Genomic DNA, 24,010 nt, shown 5'->3' on the forward strand with positions numbered 1-24,010 from the left:
GAAATCTGAGCACTGGAGAGATATATCCCTGCCTTCCTGGTGCTTACTTGCGGGGTAAAGGGGCACAGATAAGAAACAAGCACGTAAGTGAGGTATCTAGTGTGTCAGGTAGCATTAAGTGCTATGGAAGAAAAATAGGCAGAATTCTCAAGGAACTGGTCATCCCGAGGTCCAGAGATTGCTTCTGGTTGGGGCAGTTCCAAGATATCTGTCACCCTTGCGGAGCTGACCTGGCTTAACCCTCCCCAACATTTTCTCTAACACCATGTGGGGCACTGCGCTTTGCGCTTCCTTTTCCTTCTTTGTTAAGCGGGAATGTGGAGGGAAGCCCTCTTAGGAAGGCCCTCTGAGATCTGTTAGTGAGACATCGGTCATCTTACAACTGGTAGCCGCTGCATTTGTTTATCCTCACCCTACTTTCCCTTTGCATGAGACCTAATCTTTGCAGATCTCTCAAAGGTCTGTTGTATTGTTTCGTCTCATATACTGTGAGTTAAGAAGGGTGGAGTTGGAAACTCCAGAACTGAAGAATGAGTAGGGTTAATACTACAGTCTTTCACAGCTGCTGGGCCATGGGCTGCCCCATTCGGAACACTGGCCACAAACACTTCGGTGTGGCTGGAGCACGGACTGGCCGAATGTCTATCTGGAGTGGGTCAGGTTTCCTTGCTTACCTTGCAGCCTGCTTTTGCAGACCATGGCAAGTTTGTAGGAATAACCGTGTAACCGTGTAACCAAGTAAACCCACTATTTTGAAAGCCAGCACTCCATTGTATGCACAAGTCCACAGACTCCCTCCCTCCGTTGGAGTGCTGAGAACACCAGCACAGGAGGTGTGCCCGTCCTAATGCGAGGCTCAGATTTCACGTTTTTCAGGACCTAATCTCATTTCATACAACAAAACTGTAATACAAATATTATTATTACTATTTTTACCACTTTAAGGATGAGGAAACTGCACATGACCCATGACCACGGCAGCATTTCCAAGGTGAGGTGCCCAAGACGTTAAGAGTTGAACTTGAGGCTCAAGGCTAGTTCTCTCTTTCCAAAAGTTATATCCCCTATCACTGGCCTAAATTCACTGTAGAATTGCTTGGAATTCTCAGGAAATTTGAAATTCCTAGGATTTCCACCCTGAATCTTTTTCTTTTTGAGATGTTGCAGCTTTTTTTTTTTTTTTTTTTTTGGTCTGTTTACTCTTGAGAGTCCCTCAGACCTTATCTTATGTTTTATGGTTATTGTTAATCAACTGTAACACTGAGCATGACTCACAAAGTCTCACAAGGCTACCTGCTTTTTTTTTTTTTAAAGATTTTATTTATTTATTTGACAGAGACACAGTGAGAGAGGGAACCCAAGCAGTGGGAGTGGGAGAGGGGGAAGCCGGCTTCCCGCCGAGCAGGGAGCCCGATGCGGGACTCCATCCCAGGACCCTGGGATCATGACCTGAGCCGAAGGCAGACGCTTAAAGACTGAGCCACCCAGGCGCCCCAAGGCTACCTGCTTTTGTTCCATCTTTAATATTTTAAACATTTTTAGAAAGGAATTATGTTACAGTTGGGTCTCTCAACTGAGTTAACTTTTTGTTTTTACCCCAGATAACCTGAAATTGCTTTGGTCCCCAAGTTACTGGTAGAACTGTGTGTCTTTAGGATAGAATTACTTCTAAGACAATTACCCCAACATTTGGTTTTGTTGTGTTCTTTAGTATTGCGTCGTGGGGGCTACTCATTTTTCTTTCTTCAGTGGCAGCTTCATTAGACTTGCAGAAATCAGCTCTCTGCTGTCATTGGTGTTAACAACACAAAGGGTCACCCCCTTGTAGTTTTTTCTGACTGGTTGCATACAGCCGAGGTGCGCTCTACAAGGGACTCTGAGGCATTTTGAAGAGATGAAGATTGAGTCAAAGCCATTCAGTGTGGAGTGTGTCTTGTTTCCTCCCAAGTTTGGGATTTCAGCTGCTTCCTTCCCTCATGCCAGGGACTGCATTTATGGTACGCCTTAAGTTCACGGTGCCCCCTCGTGGTGCGACTGATACATAGTCAGCATGAGAAAAAGTGCTGACAAGCTTACAAGTGAGAAAAAGGCTGTGCGTTTAGATATGTTCTTACTGTTCTTCCCGCCTTTATCCCACTTTTAAGGCTATCAAATGAATAAAATCTTGTTTTCTGATTTTGTTTTAAATTTGTCTGTAGCTATTTATACTATATTCAGTGCTTCATGTTGGGGGAAGGAGAAACGAATCAGAAAAGCAAGCACAAATCCCAAATCCTGGGTGATTTGAAAAATATTTTCTTTTTTTTTTTGGTATGAAAGTAATACATGTGTATTCTAGAAATGCTAGAAGAACAGATAAAGAGCGAAAATCATGATCTGACAGCCCACATGGATTAACATTTTGGTGTATGTCCTATTTTTTTCCAGGAATATAAACTCAAGGAAAACCAAACACATGCCATTTGCCTACCATGATTTTTCCCACTGAATTATATGTATGAACTTCATTCTGTGTTGTCACAGGCTCTGCTCCTTCATCGTTGTTTGTACTTGCTTAGTTTGGTTGGTTCCATTGTGGGTTATTGTAGATTATTTCCTTAAAGTCAGTTACTTGAAATAGAATGGCTGAATCAGAAGGATATGCACAGTTTTAAGGCATTAGATACTTTATTGCCTCATTATTGTCAGTAAAGCATCTTTGGGGGAATGCAGTTGTTTTTAATAAAGGTTTCAAGTTCCCAGCATTTGCATTCTTGGCCTGTGCCAGAAATTGTGCCTCTTGATTTCCGTGTCTTGATCTCATTTGATCCTCATAACAACTATCTGAAGTAAATACTATTATTGTCCTCACTTTCCAGATAAGCAGAGTAAGGCTTTTACAGAAATGAAGTAGCTGCTCTGTGGTTTCAAAAGCAGGGAGACAGAAGGCTTTCAGAAATTAGATAAAAATAGCCCTTTGCATCCCTTGAATCTCGAACTAAGTGGAAACTAATACTAACGATTCTCCATTGGTAAAATAAAGAACAAGGGTGTTGGCAATAAGAGAGGAGGAAGAGGAAATATGGGTCCATAAATTTAGAAACATGAAGAAAATTCTAAGTTAAGGCTCTGGCAATTAGATCTTCTTGTTAGGAGAAGATATAGTGGACAGCTCAGTGATTACCGTATAATTACAAACTCTGGGGAATTCCTAATACAGACATGTTTTCATGAGATCTTGTCATTTTTTTTCATGAATACATTTTCTTTGACCACAGTTAGTCTTCAGACTGTTTAAATTGCTCCCGAATAGTCGACAGTTGACTAGAAGGAAGGTGTATCAGAAAATCTTCAATTTCTGGGCAAAACCAGAACCTTTTGCGAGCTTTTCAGTTTTGGCAAATCTCCAAAGTCCTTTATGGTTTCTCTCTCTCTCTCTCTCTTCCTCTCTTTCTCTCTCTCTCTCTCTCTCTCTCTCTCTCTCTCTCTCTCTCTCGTTCTTACTCCCGAGGGACCTACATTTCCCTTTTGCCACCTTTACCAATACTCTTCTCTTTTCCTATTATTATTATGTAATTATCGTTACTCTAGAAAACTCAGAAAGACACAGAGCAAAAAGCATCTACTCAATATCTGCTATTCCTATTTGCCCTTTTCAGGCTCATTAGCACTGTCTATATTCTTAGGGAGGGAACTTTTGAACCTCTTTCTCTTCCTGCTGCACTTAGCCTTTGGAAGAGATCTCAAGCACCCTTCCTTGGAGCAACCCCCTCTGTAGTCTCCCTTGACCATTTTCCTCTTTTATTTTTTTTTAAGATTTTATTTATTTACTTGAGAGAGAGAGAGAGCCCTAGTGGGGGGGAGGGGCAGCAGGAGAGGGCGAAGCAGGCTCCCCACTGAGCAGGGAGCCCCACTTGGGACTCCATCTCAGGACCCTGAGATCATGACCTGAGCTAGAGGCAGTCGCTTAACCGACTGAGCCACCCAGGCATCCTGACCATTTTCCTCTTAATGATAGCCATGGGTTTATTAGGAGTCTTGGAAATAATCAAAATGTCCTTCTGTTTAATTTTTGTGGCATTATTATGATTGCTGCTACAGCTTTTTCCTTGAGGTGGTGAGGCTTGCGTTTTCCCAGGCACATTCCCCTAGCTTGGTGTAGCCTCCTGATGTCCATAAACGACTGATCACCATTAAAATTCTCCGAAGTGGCTCGTAGACGCTCCTTCCCCACCCACATTGATTTTTTTTTTTTTTTTAGGAACAATTTTCTGTTTTATGGTCAAATCTATAAATCAGACTTCCGAGCTCTACACACTTGATTTAACCGTAGTATGTGAGTGGCCTAATAAGATCCGGTTTTCCCTCTCTGCTTGCTTACTGGGGGGGCTCAGAACCTGTAGGGCTCCAAACATTTCACACATGTATGGAGCCTGCCGAGAAGTGAGGAGGTTTTCTGTGAGTTTAATTTTGTAATCCTGGGAAAATGTACCTGTCATTCCAGAGCTCGAGTTCCTGTGGCCTCGAGTTCTGGAGCCCTTTTCTGTAGGAGCTTCTGCATCTTCTAAGAAAGGAAGGCTTCCTGCCGCTCTGGCACCCCAGGGTCCTTTCGTGCTCTGACACAGAGGGATTCTCCTGGCTTCTGTGTTTCCTTGACCTCCGTCAGTCAAGGCAGGAAAAGATGCAACTGGTGGAGTTGGTGTTCGTCCCAAGTTCAAAGCCTTTGACCTCTCCTGTGTTTCTCCCCCGCCTTTCTTGAGTTTCAGACCGTTCTTGCCTAGAGCAGCTGCTTTAACAACGGTCCTTGTCCGCTTTTGTCCGAGTATTCTGTTATTGCTGTGGCAGGTTCCTCTGCTGAGAGTCCCCCTCCGGAGAGAGCTTGGGGTTTCTGCCCTCCTGGCAGCCTCTTTGTCGGGGTGCCGGTCTCCCCCACCCTCTCCCGCTCTACCCCCCCCCCCCGCCCCCGCGCTGAGCAGGGCTTTCTCTCTCTCCTGGGTTCTCTGCCCTCAGCCCATTTTATTCCCCATGTCCTTGTGCTACCAGCTCTGGTTTTTTTTGCACCCTTTCCCCTTGCTTGTCCACAGCAGCTCTTCAAATCTATCATCCTGTTTTTATCTTGCGCATTTATTTATCCTGCACCTACGGGGCTTTATTATTTGTGATCTACTTCAGGAGATTTCTTTCATAGTTGATGAAGCTTGTAAAGAATCGGAGGCCCTACAGCAAGCCTCACCTTTCTAAGGAGAATATATTCACCCAGCAAAGGGCTTTTATGAGGTCAGTCCAGCTAATAGCTCTTCTCATGGTGTCACTCTTCTTTTCTCTTAAAAGTCCCTTCGAGTTCTTTTCCTTTTTATGTCCTACCTCTGAATGGATTCTGGGTAGACTGCTTTAGTGCCGTTCTTGTCTGGAGACCTGTCTTTTGGCTTTGGGATGTCACCATCTGTATTCAAATGTTCTTTTTTTTTTTTTTTTTTAAGATTTTATCCGTTTATTAGAGAGAGAGTGCACGAGCAGAGGGGAGGGGCAGAGGGAAAAGCAGACCCTCCGCTGAGCAGGGAGCCTGATCCCAGGACCCTGAGATCATGGCCTGAGCAAAAGGCAGACGCTTAACCAACTGAGCCACCCAGGCGCCCCTGTTCTTTTTCTTACAGAGATTTGTGTCTGATATGTGCAAAACTGGGTTCTAAATAATATAAAATTATTCAGAAGTAAAAGAAATACACATATTATGTATACATATTATCTCTGTATCTACAACAGTGGGATGGATCACGGATACTATGTAATTCAATTATGACGAGGTTTAGAGGCTCCATATTGTTGGTCGTTCATACGGAGATATCTGTAGGTACATGCAGTGATGGATGATGGAGCCGTCAAGCCAGGAAATCTCATTGGCCGATTTTTCCCTTTTTTTAAATTTTCTTTTTCTTTTTTCACTGTGGTATGATATACGTGACATAAAGTTTACCATCTTGGCCATTTTTAAGTGTATAGTTCATTAGTGTAACAACACGTACAGGGTTGTGCAACCAATCCCCAGCACTCTTTTCATTCTGCAGAATTGCAGCTCTGTCCACATGAAGCAACACCTTTCCATTCCCCGCTCCTCCCAGCCCCCGCACCCATCATTCGACTTTCTGTCACTGAATTGACTACTCTGGGCACCCCCTATAAGTGGACTCTTAACTGTGTTTGTCTTCTTGTGTCCAGATTATTATACTTCATCTAGTGTTCTCAAGGCTCATGCATGTTGTAGCATGTGTCTGAATTTCTTTCCTTTGTGAGGCCAAATAATGTTCTGTTACGTGTATATACCGTCTTTTGTTGATCCACTCATCCATTGGTGGACACTTGGGCGGCTTCCACTACTTGGCCTTTGTGAATAATGCTGCTGTGAACATGGGTGTATGGATATATGCCTCTGAGACCCCGCTTTCAACTCTCACTGGCTGATATTGGATTCAAGAGTAAGTTATTTGCTCATGAGGATTATGGAAATTTTCTTTTTTTAAAACACAAAAAATATTTTTCCACCATGGTCTTTTAAAAAAAATAAAGTCCAAAAATTAATCCGTGGATCAATGACAACTGAAATATTTAAATACTGGCCCGGGAAGCAGAGTAAACTGAAGACACATACTCCAGGATCACCCAGGTTTCAGTGACGGAATTGGTTCCCTCAGTCGTAATCCTGACCTTCCACTCCTGTAAGTACTCATACTGGGTCTAATCATGAGAGTCTTGTCATCCTGCGTCGCAGAGGACAGGCGCAGAGCACTGTGCTCACGGGCCAGTCTTTGTAGAGAAGCCCAGTGGCCAGTGCCAATCAAGATGGCAGGCTGGGGCGCCCCACCCACCTGCACTCAGACTAAGGAAGGTATTTCAGTCTGGTTCGGCAAGCTCCCGTAGCTCCCCCCAGCCTTGGGACAACCTCAGGACAATCGGCCCAAGTGACATATTCTCAAATGACAAGGTGAATTTAGATATGCCTGTTGCAAGAGATTTTAGGGGAAACTCATTGCCAGTCAGGGCTCGCTTTCAACATTTCTTTCTGAAATATAAGGATGGGACTGCCACCGTTTTCTCCTTCCTTGAGGGGGACGGGAGTTAACTGTGCTACATTTTCCTCATGAACGAGTAGATGGTCAGTCCATTTTGGTCCACCTGTTCTTTTTCTCTTCATGTTTTCACCCTTTTTCTTTTCTGTCTTTTTCTCTCTCCCTTTTTCTCCTGTCATGCAGGCTTTGCAGTGCATGCTGATCTCTCTTCAGGCAGAACTTGACATTCAAAGGTACTTGATGAAAATTGAATCATCTCAGCGAGTTAGTACTCCACCTTTTCTTTCTCTGCATCGAGTTGTACCTCACCTCCTGCCTTTTTGTTCCCTTGCGTGTGGCATTCTAATCAGCGTCCGCCACTAAACCCGATCGGCTGTCCTTTTCCCCCGCTCCCCCAAGCCCTGACTTAAACCCATCACCATCAAAGCCAAATGCTTGCCGCATTCAGAAACGTGTGTGTGTGTGTGTGTGTGTGTTTTAATTGTGAGAGTTAATATTAAGGTGAACACTAATTGCATGCTTGCTTCCAAATATTTCATTTACTTTCCACAAATTGAGCTGTGGAATGGGCAGTGATGCAGTGGTAAGTCAGAGATCATGGCACAGTCCTCTGAAGAGTGGGGCTCTCCATCAGGACCCCCTCCTCCCCAGCTTGCTTGAGGCACAGTAGTCATGGCTGTCGAATAGAAGCTATATCATTCGGATTACCTCAGAGCACTATGGCTCTTCCTTCCCTCAGCTCCACGTCCAGTGTCGGCTCCAGACCATTTTACTGATGTGCATCTTAATAATAAAAATGAAAGGAACAGACACATTCATTTAGAACTTACTACGTGCCAGCCACTGTTCTAAGTGCTTTACAAGTACGAACTTCTCACAGCAACCCATGGGGTGGGCATGCTGTGGTCCCCATTTTACAAATGGGGAAACTGAGGCACAGAGAGGTTAAATTACTTGCCCAAGGCCACATAGTTCTAATAAATAACAGAGTTGGGATTTGACCCCAGGCAGTCTGGTCCCAGAGCCAGCTTTCAGCATATTCCTTATTTACCCACAATGCTCTTGTCCTCTAGGTCATGATGGGTCAGTTTAGAACTGAAAAGGGTGGGGAGAGTTTCCAGTGCTTACATACTTAGCTTGGTGTTGGACACTGTGCCGACTCACCCTTTGGCACATCACCATCCACATCCTTTTTGTCCCCCCAAACGTGGCCTGTTTCTTTCTCGTCTCCTGAGCATGCACAGGTCTGAAGCGTTTGTTCCAGGCTGTGAGGCCTTCGACTTGCAGTGCTTAGGAAGACTGGCCTTTGTACAAAAGCGGTCTCCTTCCCATTTAGTCAGCCTTCAGTGACCACACTAACTTCTTCACCTTTCCTTTTTTTTTTTTTAAGATTTTATTTATTTATTTATTTATTTATTTATTTATTTATTCGTCAGAGAGAGAGAGAGAGCGTAAACGGGGGAGTGGCAGAGGGAGAGGGAGAAGCAGGTTCCCAGCTGAGCAAGGAGCCCAATGCAGGACTCCATCCCAGGACCCTGGGATCATGACCTGAGCTGAAGGCAGATGCTTAACCTACTGAGCCACCCAGGCGCTCCCGTTTTCACGTTTCTATAATTTCTGTAGCTCATCGAAAAGAGAGGTAGCTTGATTCTTTCCTTGCATGCATGTTGTGCACTAAATAGGGGTGCAGACAGGGAGGAGAATGCCACGTGGCTCCTCCGTACGGTTTTATCGGCCACCATTTTTCACTGTGCCTTTCTACTTTCAGAACAGAGATTTGACTTCACGATGTGGGATTCTCCATCATAAATCGTGCAGAGTTTGGGGTCCACCTCACTATTCTTTTTTTCTTACACTTAGAACCAATTTTCAGCACCAACTTTTTTTTTGATGTATCAGCCAATAATGGGATATTTGAGAATTTTTTCAAGGGCTTTTTTTTTAAGCATTTATACACAAGTTATAATGACAGTAGTGTATTTTGGAGGACCGGGATGTATAATAAGTTTGGAAATTGATGTTCTTCCTCTCTGGTAAAGGAGTCACGCTCGGCCTCTGAGGATGTCAAATTCTCCATTTGGAAATTGGAAGTAACCATTTACCCACATCAGGCAGGGTGGACACAGAAAAAGGTTGGTCGTATTCTCTCATGCAGAGCCCCACAAGCCAAGGGACCCCCGCAGGACCGCATCTAGAACCACCCTCATTTATAGTTGACAGATTCCTGTGTATTATTTTTCAGTGACCCCTCACCGCAACTACATCAAGTAGATATTCTGATTATTTTGTAGAAGAGAGAGCCTTCACATGGGGTTGCACTGTCCATGCATAGCAGGATTAGAGTCTGCGCAGATTCCGTAAGAATAGTGTGATAAAAAGGAAAGGGGTCTCATGCTAAATCTTGTCTTCCATCTTCCCAAACCCTGATGTGCTCTCCTAGGGCAGCTCTAGAGGAAAAAAAGAACCTTTAGCCTGAAGCTAGAACTTTCAAAGGTCTTTTTTCATTCCAGGTGTGGTGGTGGTATGATGGTGTATGTTTATGTGTGTGTGTGTGTGTGAATGTCAGTTGGAAAGTTTCAGCAAATCCTCCTTTCAGGATGTCTCAAGAGGGTCTGGCCACAGGCGCAAGCATGGCGGCCTCAGGCACCCCAGAGTTCTCCCCCCACCCCCCTCCCCGCCCCGGCCACCTGGGGCCTTCCTCACAGTGGCAGGGGCACCTTCAGATCTCCCAGGACAGGCCCAGGGAGGGGCCTCGGCTAGCAGGGAAGGCCTCTTTGGTTTCCTAACAGCACAGCTCAGCTGCAGGGGCCCCCTGCAGCCTGGGCCTGGGGATGAACTTACAAATGGCTTTGTTAGGAGGCCTTCTCTGGGGCCTGCTTAGCACTCTGTGTTGTGCTGGTTGTCTTTTACTTGCAATTTCAAAGCCTGCTAGCAGGCCCCTTCCCTTTCATCACCATAATAACAGCAGACCTGACTTGGAGACCTTTTATCCTGAAGCCTTTTAAGTGCATTCCTGGCTCTCGGAAGTGTAATGGCATCTGCTGCTTCACTCAGGCTTCTCCTGGTAAGGACAGCAGGAGCCCCAGCCTGTGAAACGTGTGTATTTATAAGGCACACCTTCTTGTTGCAAAATAAATCGGGAGAGAGAGAGACTGGGTGATTGATTCAAGGCTCAAGGCGGCTTGCGATAAGGAGACCTCTACCTTAGGTGGAAAAATTAAAATCCAAAGGCAAAACCTCAGAGGAGGACGAGACAAATGTAGGCGTACAGCGAACTGTGATTGGCTTGAACATTAAATTTACCGTCAGCCTTTCTGATATATGCGACATTTTGTATATGTTCTACATCCTTCTCGTTATGGCGCAGAGTACTACTTATTACTCCTTCAAGAGGTGAAATTATTTTCCTTGTTTGAAATTGTAGACGTACCATGCTTTCGGAAGAGGGGCATCCATCCACATAATAGACAGGGCCCACAAGGAAACAGCCGTATTCTTCAGTTAGCCTTTTATTTTCTGTCAACTCCTTCACGAGGAAAGCAGGACACTGAATAAGAATTGCAGGAGTGTGTGTCTGAAAGGGGTTGGGGGCTGAGCTAACGAGATCCAGATTTGGAGCTTGCTGATGGTGTAACTTTCTATCCCCATGGAAGAACGCGGAAGACACAGGGAGGCCAGCTCAGCCTTATCTTCTTTCAAAAGTTTTGGTCTCGTTCTGGCTTTGGAGGGAGGTCTGAGAACAGCCAATTCAAGGCGTTGCTTCAGAAAGTGAGTCTGGGTCATATGACAGGTAGGACACCGGGCAGGCAGGTGGCGGGTTGACCTCTAATCCTGAAAGTGGAAAAGGCTGCCCCCCACACTCACCCGGCGAGGGGCCCATGGCCCATCTGTGGGGTAACTGGTTTTAGCTACTCCTCCTAGGCACAGACAGCTGTCTTCAAGGAAAAAAATGAGAAACAGATCATCTACGTACTGTGAAGGGGTTGAAATGTAGAAAATATTCAAGAGACTGTAAAACATGGCTAAAACTTCACATTTACCTGGAGTCACATTTTAATCAGAGCTTTAAAGTTAAGTTATGGTAATGGTGTCAGAACGACAGATTTGGGTGGGGGGGGGGGAGCTAACAGATGTGAGAATCTTGTCTCCTTAAAAGGTAAAGCGCATTATCTCCATGTCCAGAATGTAATGGATGGCTTTTGGCTCTTCTTCCTTAGCTGTAATCTTTTTTGGAAGTGGAAATCCATGCAATTCTGGATTCCTGCATAATTTTGCATGGCATGAAAATGAAAATGTGTCTTCATTCCCTGTGTTTCCCCCATGAATTCCTGTCCTAATTTCAGGGGCCATCTAGAAGGATGAGTCCTTCTACCTGGAACCTCATCATACGGAATACGCTTGAGAAGACAGGAATGAGCAGGAGTATCTTCGGGTCACCACAGACAAGAATCTTTCTGGATTCTAAATGTTTTGTGAAATAGTCTTCTCTTTCTCTGATCTGCTCTTTAAAAATATGCTTATTTAGTAATTATCTGATTTGCAGAAGCAGTCTATTCTCATTTTGGAGAAGTAAGGAGGAAAGTATGTTACTCGTGATACTACCATATAAAGAAATCCAGTGCTAATATTTGGGTATATTGCTTCCATTTCTCAAGTTATATGTAAAAAAAAAAATCCTTAAAAGACCCTGATTATGACTGTATAATAGTCCGTGGTTTGGTTCCATGGTTATTTGTTAGGCTTCTGTGTGACTCTGGGTTTACTTAGCCTCTATTTCCGATGTCATCTATACAGGTCTGCTCCCCAGCCCTCTCGTGCAGGAAGTACCACCTTTCTAATTTTTGCAAATCAACTTAATCTGGCTTGGCTTCAGCAATTATTGAGAAATTTATTCTCATCACTTTGGGGTCATAAATCCTAAGGAGAGCATGTAGTCCCATAAAGCTGGGTAAGGTTTCGGAGTCTCCTGGGACTCAGTAAACGGCCTTCTAGCAGTCCGTCTGCAGGTGGGCTCATGGGGCTGTCTGCCAGGCCTCCTAAGCGTGGGCACCGGTTTCAGCCACTCTAAGCATGCCACACATCCATCCTGCCCAGTGGGGCCACTCCTTGTAAACGGAATCCAGGTCTCCACAATTTGAGGAACACCATGGCCATCACCACCACCACCACCAGCAACAACAAAACTAGCATTCTCTAGCTGGCCCTGCAAAGTCATTCACTCCCTTTCTCCTGCCCAATTAGCAACCTTCCTCCTCTCCCATTGTGGGGTGGGAGGACCCCACCGTATTTACTTTCCAAATGTCTTTACCTCCTAAGCCTAATCTAGGGAGAGGGTCTTCCTGGTGGCCTCCGTAGCATAAAGACACTGTTAACAGACCTTCCCCTGGGAAGACCTTAGGACACAAAGGCTTGGCAGTTGTTTCAGGAAATAAGGGTTAGGATTAGAGGTTCCGTGATTTTTTGTTTGTTTGTTGCTGACAACTTTGAGGACACGATAAATTAATAATATCTCAAAAGAGTCATCAGACACAGAAATAGCTTGAAAGTGAGTATCTATGTGGTGTGGTGCTTCCTTAAATAATGAAGAAGCATCCTTTTCTGCACCGGGTGCCCTCGTCCTTTGTTTCTTGGTATCTGTAGAAGGGGCTTTGCATGGTGGGAGGGGGTTGGCGGAGGGGTTCCGGGTGGCTCGCCGCATGGGTGCCTGTGGCCGGCTCCAGACCGGAAGGCAGCGGGCAGTGACTACTTGGCATCACTGATCACTGCCTTTTCACCTTTCTGATCTGATAATGAAGTAACACACACAGGGAAGGAAAATGTGGAAACAAAAAACACAGTTGTACTTTGCTCAACTGCTGAATCGTCTGATTTTCCTCCAGACCAAACAGCTTTCTGTTTTCACAGGTGAAAATCATGAAAAATGTCTGGGTACTCTTTCGGTGGAAAGAGGGAGGAAGGGGCTGAAATACTACCCTTGTAGAAACAGGGTATAAACTGAGTTTATCAAGGGGAACTCATCAAAATAGATCCCCGAGAAAATGCTGTCCCCCAGTGTCCAAGCTGAGTAAGGGAAATACTGATTTTCAGAGCTAAACTTGAGACAGGAGAAACTTCTGAGAATCTCAGGTATGCACAGTTGGGTGTTGGCATTAAAGTAGGGTTTGTGCCGATCTGTCTTTCTGGTTGTGAGGCCCAGGAGTTCCTGATCACGGGTAAAGCTGGGGTGTGTCCACACACGCCTTGCATGGGACACAGGTATGCACTAAACAGTCAATTGTGTGTGTTTATACTCATAGCAGGACCATGTACTGCTTGCACTCAAGCTTTCTATTAAAAATAAAAGCTGATTTCTTCTCCTCTAAGTCTTTAACACCAGACCCCCCCAAAGGTTTCACCGTTGTTATAAAACCAAGTAATTCTCTCTTAATTTGTATTCTGGTGCTTACATCCACCTGTCATCTAGAACAGTGGATGTCCTCTGTCTGTTCCCCAGGTTGGCCATCAGCAGAAGAATGACCCTGAGGAGAGAGTGGCTTGGGTTTTGCTTTTCTGGCCATCTGCCACAGAAGTGGTGGGAAGGAGCCAAGGAGCCTTGCGGAGCCCAGGGCATGCTGCTTCTGAAACGCACCTGGCTGTGGGTCCCAGACTCAGCTGAGAGTGGCAGGTGGGCCACCTAAAGGGAGAGGATGTCAGCCTAGACAGATGCAGCCACCTGCCTTGGGTTTATGTAAGGACGGAGGCGGGATGGAAGCCAGATATGCTTAGGAGAGCTCTTGTCATTCTCCCCATCCCCAGGCCCAAACCCAGCAGAGGCTTTAGAATTTGGAAACAAGGAGGGGCGCCTGGCTGGCTCAGTCAGTGGAGCCTGCGACTCTTGATCTCAGGGTCGTGGGTTTGAACCCCATGTTGGACATAGATATTACTTAAATGAAAGAAAAGAAAAGCATTTGGAAAAGAAAAGGATTTGGAAATGAGAGGCAAAGAAGAGAGGCAAGGGACTGCACAGTGGTTTGTAGAAAGGACTCTAAGCAAAGGAGACGCTTAAACTTAGTGACAGCCCTTAATTCTCCTGAGGCCAATGTGGAGCAGGGATGGTGGAGTAAACAGAAGTCCAGGGACGATCCATTGTTGTTAACTTCTAATATTTTGCTCCTTGAATCTCTCACAAGAGTACCGAACAACTGGAAAGTTCTCTTCAGTTGAAGTCAGAATTTTAACTAGATTTGAGTCGAAAGCTTCCTAAGTACAAGAAATGGGATTGAAGTGTCTGACTATCGTGATTAAATTAACCGTTTCAGTTAATGAGTACGGTTAATCCTTGAACAACATGGGGGTTGGGGACGCCGACCCCCCACACAGTCAAAAATGAGTGTATAACTTTTGACTCCCCCAGAACTTAACCACTAAGAGCGCACTGTTGACTGGAAGCTTTGCGCTAGCAGTCGAGTAACACATATTCTGTGTGTTACATGTGTTATATACAGTGCTCTCACGATACAGAGAAAAGAAAATGTTGTTAAGGAAATCCTGAGGAAAAGAAAATACACTTACAGCACTATACCATATTTATCAAAAAAATTCGGGAGTAAGTGGGGGTCTGCCTTTGGCTCAGGTCCTGATCCTGGGGTCCTGGGATCAAGCCCCACTTCAGGCTCGTTGCTCAGTGGGGAGTCTGCTTCTTCCTCTGCCTGCCACTCACCCTGCTTGTGCTCTCTGTCTCTCTCTCTCACACACAAGTAAATAAATAAAAATCTTTAAAAAAAAAAAGTCAACTGTATTAGGATAATGAGTCATCCCAGATGCATTCGCATGTGAGAAGCGTCTTATTTCTGAATCCTCTGTGGAAATTGGAAATTAATTAGAATGAGGCAGAACTTCAGTAAGGCAATGTTGAGTTTTGTTTTCAAAAGATAACATAATTTGAAGTGAAGTGTATAAGCTGGCTAACCAGACACCTCACGGTTCCCGACAGCTACCATATTACGTAAAGCTACGTTTGCAGGCTTCGTGTTTTGGACCTCAGTGTTTCAATTTTCACTTTAAGGGTTCCAAAAAATGGGAATGGAAACACATCATCAGTGCCTCTAGCCTAACCTTCCTTTTCTCTTTGGCTTTGGTTTCCAAATACCAACAGCGTTGCGAAGAATAAGAATAAATTTGATCTCCTAGTACAGCATAATGTTAGCTCATGGCAAACATTTCAGCAAATATTTGTTCATGATGATAAAATGCAAGTATGGCAGTCTTTTAAAAATTAATGCTGTGCAACTATGTTGCATGCACTTGGCGGATAGAAATGTAGAAACCTCGATCCTCATGCTATAGCTAAGCCGTATATTTCTACCAAGCAAGTGCAATAGGGTAGATAATTTGAAAGAAATACTACGACCTGGGTCACGTGGTTTTTTTCTTCTTTGTGTGGTGTGTATGTCGAAGTTATGAAATCTTTGTCCTTAGTCCGTAGACTCCCACTTAAATAAATGACTTTAACACTGACTGTCAGCTCTGGAATCCTACAGACGTGGCCCCAGTTCCTTCACTTGCTAGAATTTCAGGCAAGTTGCTTAAACAATCTGTTTTCTCATTGGCGACCAGGATTATGAGTTGCGGTGAGGTTTAAATGAGAATCCCGTATGTCAGTCACAGAGCGGCAGGCTCTCTCCCCTTACCCCTTCATTAGGAGGAGAATCTTCCGAGAGGACCAGTCCGCACATGCTGCAGATGAAGCAGAGGGGAGACCTGCATGAGGCCTATTACCCCAGCATCTCTTGGTGGTAGAAAGCCCTCTTGGAAGAAGGGAAGGCTGGAAAGGATGAGGGGAGTTCAGGTGGCCTGGTTTACACAAACCACCCCTTGGGGTGCATGACCTCAAAGGAATTCCTGTTTGGGTTTATAGGTTTGGGGGTCACGTGGGGATTTGGGGAAAACATCTAGAAAGTTGTGATGGAAACAGGAGATGGGTTGGTATCCTGGGTCCCCATGAAGCGCGGAGGGAAATCCAGCCTTCCAAACCCTTGAGTCCTGCTCCTATGGCTCACTTAGCATTGCCACCATTCATGGTGCCACATGTTTTCCCCAGGGAGGGGCAGCTCTCCGCTCAGCAGCTTGGGGCAAAGGCTCCAAAAGCCATGCTGTAGACAGTGCCTGACGGAGAAAAAGGCTTCACCTGAGCCAAAATGAGAATAGCTCCCAACGTAAAGACTTTTTTATTAGACCAAATCTGAAATTGTGTGAGTATCCCACCCCCCTTTTTTGCTAATTAAAATATCTCTTTTCCCATGTAATAGTGATACCATACACAGTAAAACTTTCAGTAGAGAGGACATAATTTGGGTGCCCCCAACTTTGCGAAATACCATGTTAGTAACCCTACATCGTCATTTCCCCCATAATTTTTTAAAGAGAATTTCATCTGTGAAATACGTGTATTATTGCTAATATTATAAATGTGCCAGCATCATAACAGCCCAAGGCGGGGAGCTGTTAGAATTGGTCTGTGTCAGTGATGACTTGCTTACAAGGCACAAAGTTATCTCAAACCAGTTTAAGAACAAAAATGGAATTAATTGGAAGGAATTAATGGGAAATGCCCCTCAGTGTGCTGGAATCAGGAACTGGGCTGCCCAGTGGCCCAGGTAGCTGCTCTCCATCTTCCGGGTCATGGGGATCTCTCATCTCTGTTTTCCTGAACAGATCTGCTCCATCCGTCCTCTGTATTCTTTCTGTTTCACGTTCCCTATCCATATCAGCCATGACTTCATATGACCTCACATAAAATAGCTCCTCTGTCCCAGGTCTCCATTTTTCAGGGAGACAATATAATGGGTCCAGTCAAGATCAGGTGTGGCCACTGCTTGGTCCAGTCAGCTCCAACTGGGCTGGGCGCGGGTGACTTGCACTTAACTGCTCAAACCAGTATACGCTTGAGAGTAAAAGGGGATCTCTCCTAATAATGGCCCTAGGACAACAGGTCCAAAACTAGGAGTGTCCCGGGTAGCTGCAATGTATGCCCTCCCCCCCACCGCCATATGGGACATGGGGCTTCAGGGGTTTATCCAAGTGGGCAGGGAGGAATTCCACAGAGAAGGAGGACATTGGGGGCGGGAGCTCTTTGAAAGATTGCTGAGCATCAATCAAATAATAAAAGTGAAGCTTTTTCACGTATTCAGTATTACTAAAGAGGTTAGCAGGAGGCAAAATCCTGCCCCAAGGTTGCCTATAGGAAGAGACAACTTGGTATTCCACTGATTTGGACGATGTATCTGTTAGCTCAGCTGAGAGACGGGGAAAATGTCCCTTGAGAAGCCGGCAGTTGTCCCACATTCTCCTCCTGGGTGCCCCCCAGTGCACAGAGACCTGAGAACATGGGTGTGTGACTGCTCAGTTCACCCATGTTCTCCCCCGCTCCTGATCCACCCTTCAGTTCCAGCAGTCCTGCCCCCAAACCCCTTCTGTGCTCACGGTGACACACCTCTTAGCTCTTTTGTCCAACTGTTAATGCGTGTATTATCCTCGGCCCCAAAATATACCTTCAGTGCATTAGGAGCTCAAGAACCCTATGCAGCGCTTCTAACCCCGGGAGCCTGGCACTGTGCTGAGTGCAGAGTCCCTGTTGCAAATGCCTTTTGCATTTTCTTTTCTCATATAGCAAATCACAGGGTAGCTGACATTCGTTACTATCAGCAATTTCCACTGTCTCTTCTCTGCACTGTATGATGTCTCAGCAGCAAGCTGGCTTCGGGGGATGGGACCCTGTGAGGAGACTGCTAATCTGCAATGATAGTTTGCAGGGGGAAAGTGAATGACACGGAAAAAAAGAGGGGAAATTTATATTTGGAACGAAGTAGCTGTGTACAGGAAGTTAAAAAAAAAAAGATTAGCCAGTACAACTCTATTTTTATACATATTACCACCACGGTGACCCTGAACTAGAAGCAGAAATTTGATTCTGACTCTCTTCAAGGATTATTGCCTTTTGCAATGGAAAATGACAACTCGTCAAATGTATCATATCTGCCGTGGGCTGCAGAGATGACCAAAACGGCAGAGGCCAGGAACGTGGCCCTGTTGTTTAAAGTAATATTATTTCTTGGCTATTTTGCTAAGATGAGTGCGTAGTCTTTTTTTTTTTTTTTAAAGGCAGAATGAAGACATCTTCCCTTGATATTCTGCTGAATGTAGCAACCAGGTAGCTGCTTCATTGAAGACCCTGTGAATTTATCTAGATCTCGATGGGCCAGGCAGTGATGGAGGGATTTTTCTAGTCAAGTAATATGTTCACCGAGTGCCAAAGCCCAAACCCAGTCTTTATTACAGAAGCAGACTTAATGGAAAATAAATCTGAGAATCAACCAGTTTTGGGGGCTTGTACAGAAAAATTAACCCGAAGAGACAATTTAACTGTTAATGGGTGTCCTTTCTGGCATGTAATCTGAGCTGAGAGTTTCCTAAGGAACAACTAGGTTCTCCCTGAAGCCACATCCCCCACTTAAGGGAGTGCACAGATCTATGCACTGACGCTTTTCCAGTTTTCCTCTGTGGAAAGGTCCTGAGAGCTGTAGCCAGGAGCGAGGTTATAGATAATGCAATAGTGCTCCTGCCAAGAGGGTCTCCTTGTACTCTCAGCAAGAGAGAGGGGAAAGGAGCTGATCATTCTTTCCTTAAAAGGGTTCCCTGGTATATCAGGTTACATATTTTTCAGTGTGCCTTGTTCCAAAAATCGTTAAGAATTTCAAGACAGGGGCTCCCGGGTGGCTCAGTCGGTTAAGCATCCAAATCTTGATTTTGGTTCAGGTCATGACCTCAGGCTTATGAGACTGAGCCCTGCATCGGGCTCCGTGCTGAACATGGAGCCTGCTTAAATCCTCTTTCTCTCTCCCTCCCTCCCTCTTTTCCTCTCCCTCCCTCCCTCTCTCCTCTTCCCCTCTCAAAATGCCCCCCCAACCCCAAGTACTCTCTCACTCTCTAAAATAAAAAGAATTTCAAGACAGCCCGAGTAGAGCCTGAAGCCAAGCACGGAACCCTTTCAAGCGTGGGGCATAGGTGGTGCACCCACAGAGCTCCTCCTGCCTTGAGAGTTAAATGGTGCTTAACTTCAAAATGCAGTGGCCTCCTTAGGAAGACCTAAAGGAAATTAAGGAATGCAAACAAACCAAAAAACTAGCTACCATGGACTGCCTGTAGCCCAGCACCAGCCCCTCAGCACCTTTGGCATCTTACTTAGTAAGAGAAAACTCACCTGCCTGATTCATTCCGATCAGTTTGCCTTCCAGGAGGTGCCTGGGATCAGGGAATGCCAGTCACGGTGGGCAGTCCGAGAGGGGAGAGCTAAGATCATGTGTTCGTTCAGCCTAATCCCCTACTTTCGCTGACTCCCTTTCTCTGACCTTCCACAGGTATAATCTCCGACCCCCACACAATAGCTCAAGTGATCCTCTAAAAAATGTATCTGATCCTGGCCGCCTCACCTCTTGCCCTGCCTCAGATACCTCCTTGGAGTTCTGGTACCTTAGAATTCAATTGAACACCCTCACCTTGACTCCCAAGTCTGTGAGATCTGATCTGTGTTGGACAAGCCCCTGCAAGCCTCCACTGCTTGCCACTTCTTTATGCATCGGGGACTTTGCACTTGCTGTCCCCCCACCTGGAATGCCTTTCCCTCTCTTTATCCCTACCCTCTGGCTTACCCCCTCCTCCTAGCTTACCTTTTTCTTGAGAACACAGTTTCCGGGTCTTCCCAACTCTCCACTCAAGCACCCCACCCCCGCCAGTCGGGGTTAACACACTCTCACCACACCTTCGCTTTGTCTTCAATGTTGGTCCCTTGACTAGACTGTGAGCACCAGGAGGGCAAGGCAACGCCTGTTTTTTGCATCTTTCTGGCCCCAGTACCTAGTGCAGTGCCTGGAACATAGTGGGTACTCAGTACGTGTCTGTTGGAAGGATGAATGGATGTACCCACACAGTCCCTACTTTACACTTCTTTATCCACTGTCTTGTGTTATTTTGTGCTCTTCACTAATTGCACCAATTAGTTCTGAAACTCGTTGCCAGCAGGCAACCTGTTGTCTGTTTTTCTCCATCTCCCACAATGCTCGACCAGTAGTCCATGTTCAAGGAATGTTCTTGACGTTGAATGATCTTGACATGAATGATCATGAGCATTTTACACATGAAATTTCTTGCCATTACAGTATAGATAACTTAAGAATTCAGTTATGTGTCGTGTGTGTGTAAGTTATTCTAGATACTTTTTAAAATTTTTTTATTGTTATGTTGATCACCATACATTGCATCATTAGTTTTAGATGTAGTGTTCCATGATTCATTGTTTGTGCATAACAAGCTAGACATAATCTTACCTATGGGATTTCTGGCTCGAAGGAAGAAATTCAACTGTGATATAAATGTCTCCGTACAATCTTCGTTTACTGATTTTGGAAACAGTCTTGATGTAAGACTTTGAAGGACCAGTTGTATTCAGTTTACTGTGGTGTGAGTGCCTCATCCATTTAGGTATATATAAACGTGCACAATCCCATCAGTTGTCATAACAACCGTTAAAATTTGTCGGGCCAAAGGAATTGATTTGCCATCATTCTTTCCTATGGTGTGGCTTGTCCTCGACTGCTTGTTCAAGCTGGTATTTGTACAGTAGATGCGCAGTGATGAAAATCTTAATGGAATACTCAGGGACAATATAGGTGTTTTTTTTTTTTTTCCAGTAACTTTCACAACTGATACTTTGACCCACTGGATCTTCAGTTTTCTGTGTCCAGTCCTTCCGACGGATTTTTCCCCTGCCATATTGTTTGCCCAGATTGGCAGAGCTTGATGGCATTGAAAATAATTTTCAGCATAATTCATAGTCATTTATTTTCCTACTTTTCTTTCACATGCCTTTTGCAGACAAGAAGCCCCAAACTGTCTCATAGTCCCCAACCTCCCAATTTGGGCGACCCTGTCGAGCATTTATCAGAGACGTCTGGTGATTCTTTGGAAGCCATGTCTGAGGGAGAAGCTCCAAGTCCTTTTTCCAGAGGCAGCCGAACTCGAGCGAGCCTTCCCGTGGTGAGGTCGACCAACCAGACGAAAGAAAGATCTCTGGGTAAGCCTCAGAGGGCAGTTTCTGATGCCCCTTTTTTACTGCATGTATGTATTTTTATTCCCCTGCGTCCAAATGTTAATTAGATCTTGTCTTGTGAAAACGCAAGTACTAAGAAATTTGACTAATTGAACATCACGCTGAAGAAACAGCACGTCCAGGCTGTCTGTGGGGCTGGGCCCTGCTACTGTTAGTGAAAACCATAAACACAGGGCTATTCCCACCACCCACAGAAGGAGAGAGGGGCTTGGCATGCAATTTGCTACAGCTTTTCCTTTCAACAAGCTTTTAAGGAAAGCAGAAGGATTCTGTTGTTCTGTCATTACCACTTACCATTTTCTTTTTTTATATTGGAAATTCAATTTCTAGGTCACTTTGCTTTTAAAAAAATGTTTGGGCCCTTCAACAGAATGTACAGATCATAAGGATTTAGATCTCTCTGCCGATTTCATAAGCTTAACCTGCTGTTTCAAGGTTCCAGACCAGTACTTGCTGTTGCAGATAGATGGGGTCATGGGGTAGGAGGGGACAAGAACAGGATCAACCCACAAAAGGCTTCGGGGTTTGGCCCCTGTGCAAGACAGCAAAATGATGCCACATAAAACCTAGCAAATGCCTTGCTTGAAGGGAAAAAGAGCAGCGAAAGCTTTGGGGGGAGGAATGCTGATTTTGTTCCCTTGGTTGAAGATGACAAGAAGACTGGTTGCAAACATTCTCCTAGCTGACCTTAAAAAAAAAAAAACAAAAACCCAAAACCAAGAAACCCCTAAACTATTATTATTTGTATTATCAATGTGACATTTTAACATTAAATTTTATATAGATCCTTTTAGGTTAATAATCCAGGGTCCTCGAAGACAACCACAAAGAAATCTGCTTTTTTCTTTTCTTTTCTTGCTTTTTGGTTTTTTGGTGGGGGGGTTTGTTTTTGTTTTTTGAGGTCACATAGTTCGATGGTGGAAGTGGGCCTCCAGTTTCTCTTCGTCTCCTATACAACTGAAGGAGTAGGACACACGGGTGCGCGATACCCCCGAGGAACATCCTGGGCCAGGACAGGGTCAACACCACACTAGCCCCAGGTTGGGGCGTTCCATCTGGATTCCAGAGCTCTGTGCTCTCTTTGCCCCACTCAGCTTGCGAGAGCAGGAGCCAATCCGGGAGGGGAATTTCTCCTTTGTGCTTTGCAGGAAATGAGGGAGCTTTGGTCCCTGAAAAGATTGGCTGTGCTTTGCAAAATAAAATGAAGATAAGAATAAATGCCCGGGTGCCTCCCTCCATCCCTGGGGATCACTGAGCTTGTGGGATAACGGCTCCTTTGTCTTGCCAGCAGGAGGTTCCTCCAGCAGCCAAGCGCGGCAGGCCGTGCAGGTAGATCAGACAGTTCAGGAAGAAGCCTGGGGCAGAGAGGCTGCCGGAGCTGGTCCCAGCCTTGCCCTCGGGATTGCCGAGGGTGGCTGGTGTTTTCTCACCAAGTGGCTGCGCTTCTGCAGAGCCCTCGAGTTTTACTGAGCACACCTTGCTGTGCAAGTTCTGGTGAGCTCAGAGTCACAGCAGATTAAAAAAAAAGTATCCAAGGTGTTTATTCTTCTAGCTCTGCGAGGCACTTTTGGGCCTGTGATTTTTATAACTCTTGGGTAGAAACGAAGGGATACGGCGGAGCAGAGAGGAGAGGAATGAGAAGTTTGCCCACACAAGAGGATCCATGGTTCCAAGAAATGAGGCTGGTGCGGGACCAGTGGGGTTGGCGCTGCCCTTGACCGCCACTTTGTGGCCAACTCAGGAATGTCCTCCTAGCTGCACCTGGCCTTGTGGCGTAATTCAGTTGAGCCCGGATGGGAAATAAACAGGAAAGTGTGAGCCAGGGAGAGTCTAAACACAGTCTCCCTGCCAGGGGCCCTTGCTCAGCTTTGTGTTCTGGAAAATCCCGAGTGTGCCTGCGTTTATTTAATATGCACACGCAGGCTCTGGAGAAGAGCAGGCTCCCCAGAGAGCCCAGAACCAGGAGCAGTGGGTGCCCCCAGCAGTTACAGAGGAACACCACTATGACTCCACCTGCCCCAGGAGGGGGACTGAGCCGTGACCTCCTGCACACCCACTGTCGCTGCCATTTGGAGGCCCCACGTAATTTTTGGGATCTGGACACTGTCGTTTTCTGTTCATCGGCAGAATTGTAAGATCTCCCCCGAAGCTCTGTTGATCCTGTCTTTATTTAAAACTTTAATAGTTTGTTCATGATGGATTTTTGGCATTTAATTAAAAAAAAAAATCACATGAAAATACTATTTAGCTTGATGACTCACTTTTGGGAGGCCCCCTCAGTTTTGCACCTGAGACCGTGCTGCACTCTCCTCCCGCCAGTGGCTGACCCGTGTGTCACCCCGGGGGTAGCACACACCACCTGTATGGAGAAGGCGGTGCAGGGGGAAGGGGGGAAGGTGGGCACAAGGCGTTGTTCAGCACAGAGAAGTTAGACATCGCCGGTGTTTGTGTGACACTGTCCCTGCGTGCAGGATGTGCGCTGCCCATCAGGGAGGGGACTCTGGGACCGCAGGTCTGGCCAAGTGACAGCAAAACCCACCAGTCCTTTCCCAAGCCCAGGGCAAAGTTAGCCACTCTTGGAGGTTTACAAAGCAGAGAGCGAAGAGAGAAATGTGCTCAGGGTCTCCGATTCATAACATGAGCAGCTTCCAACGCGGTGCCAGCTCCGTATGCTCACGTGATCCTGCCGTGGTGGCTTCCCCGCCCGCGCGACCCATCCGGAGCCCAGATGAGATCTCTCTCGGCGGAACTGATGCTGCATCTCCTTCCTGCTCTCTTCAGTGAAAATAGAGAAGATGAGGCGAGAGGAAGTCTACAAAATAAA

The 24,010-nt window shown here is 45.6% G+C and overlaps 1 protein-coding gene across 12 annotated transcripts in view; it reads left to right on the forward strand.

Annotated features, from left to right (window-relative positions):
* KIAA1217 (KIAA1217 ortholog) overlaps nucleotides 1-24,010 on the forward strand; it is a 719,758-nt gene that overhangs the window by 562,617 nt on the left and 133,131 nt on the right. For all 12 annotated transcript variants that reach the window (XM_078075245.1, XM_078075247.1, XM_078075246.1 and 9 more), the window contains one exon: nucleotides 20,952-21,150. In XM_078075245.1, coding sequence (XP_077931371.1) covers nucleotides 20,952-21,150 — 199 coding nt within the window. The remainder of the gene's footprint in view (nucleotides 1-20,951; nucleotides 21,151-24,010) is intronic.

Source organism: Halichoerus grypus, chromosome 6, assembly GCF_964656455.1.
Source record: "Halichoerus grypus chromosome 6, mHalGry1.hap1.1, whole genome shotgun sequence".
In the NCBI taxonomy this organism is placed as follows: domain Eukaryota; kingdom Metazoa; phylum Chordata; class Mammalia; order Carnivora; family Phocidae; genus Halichoerus; species Halichoerus grypus.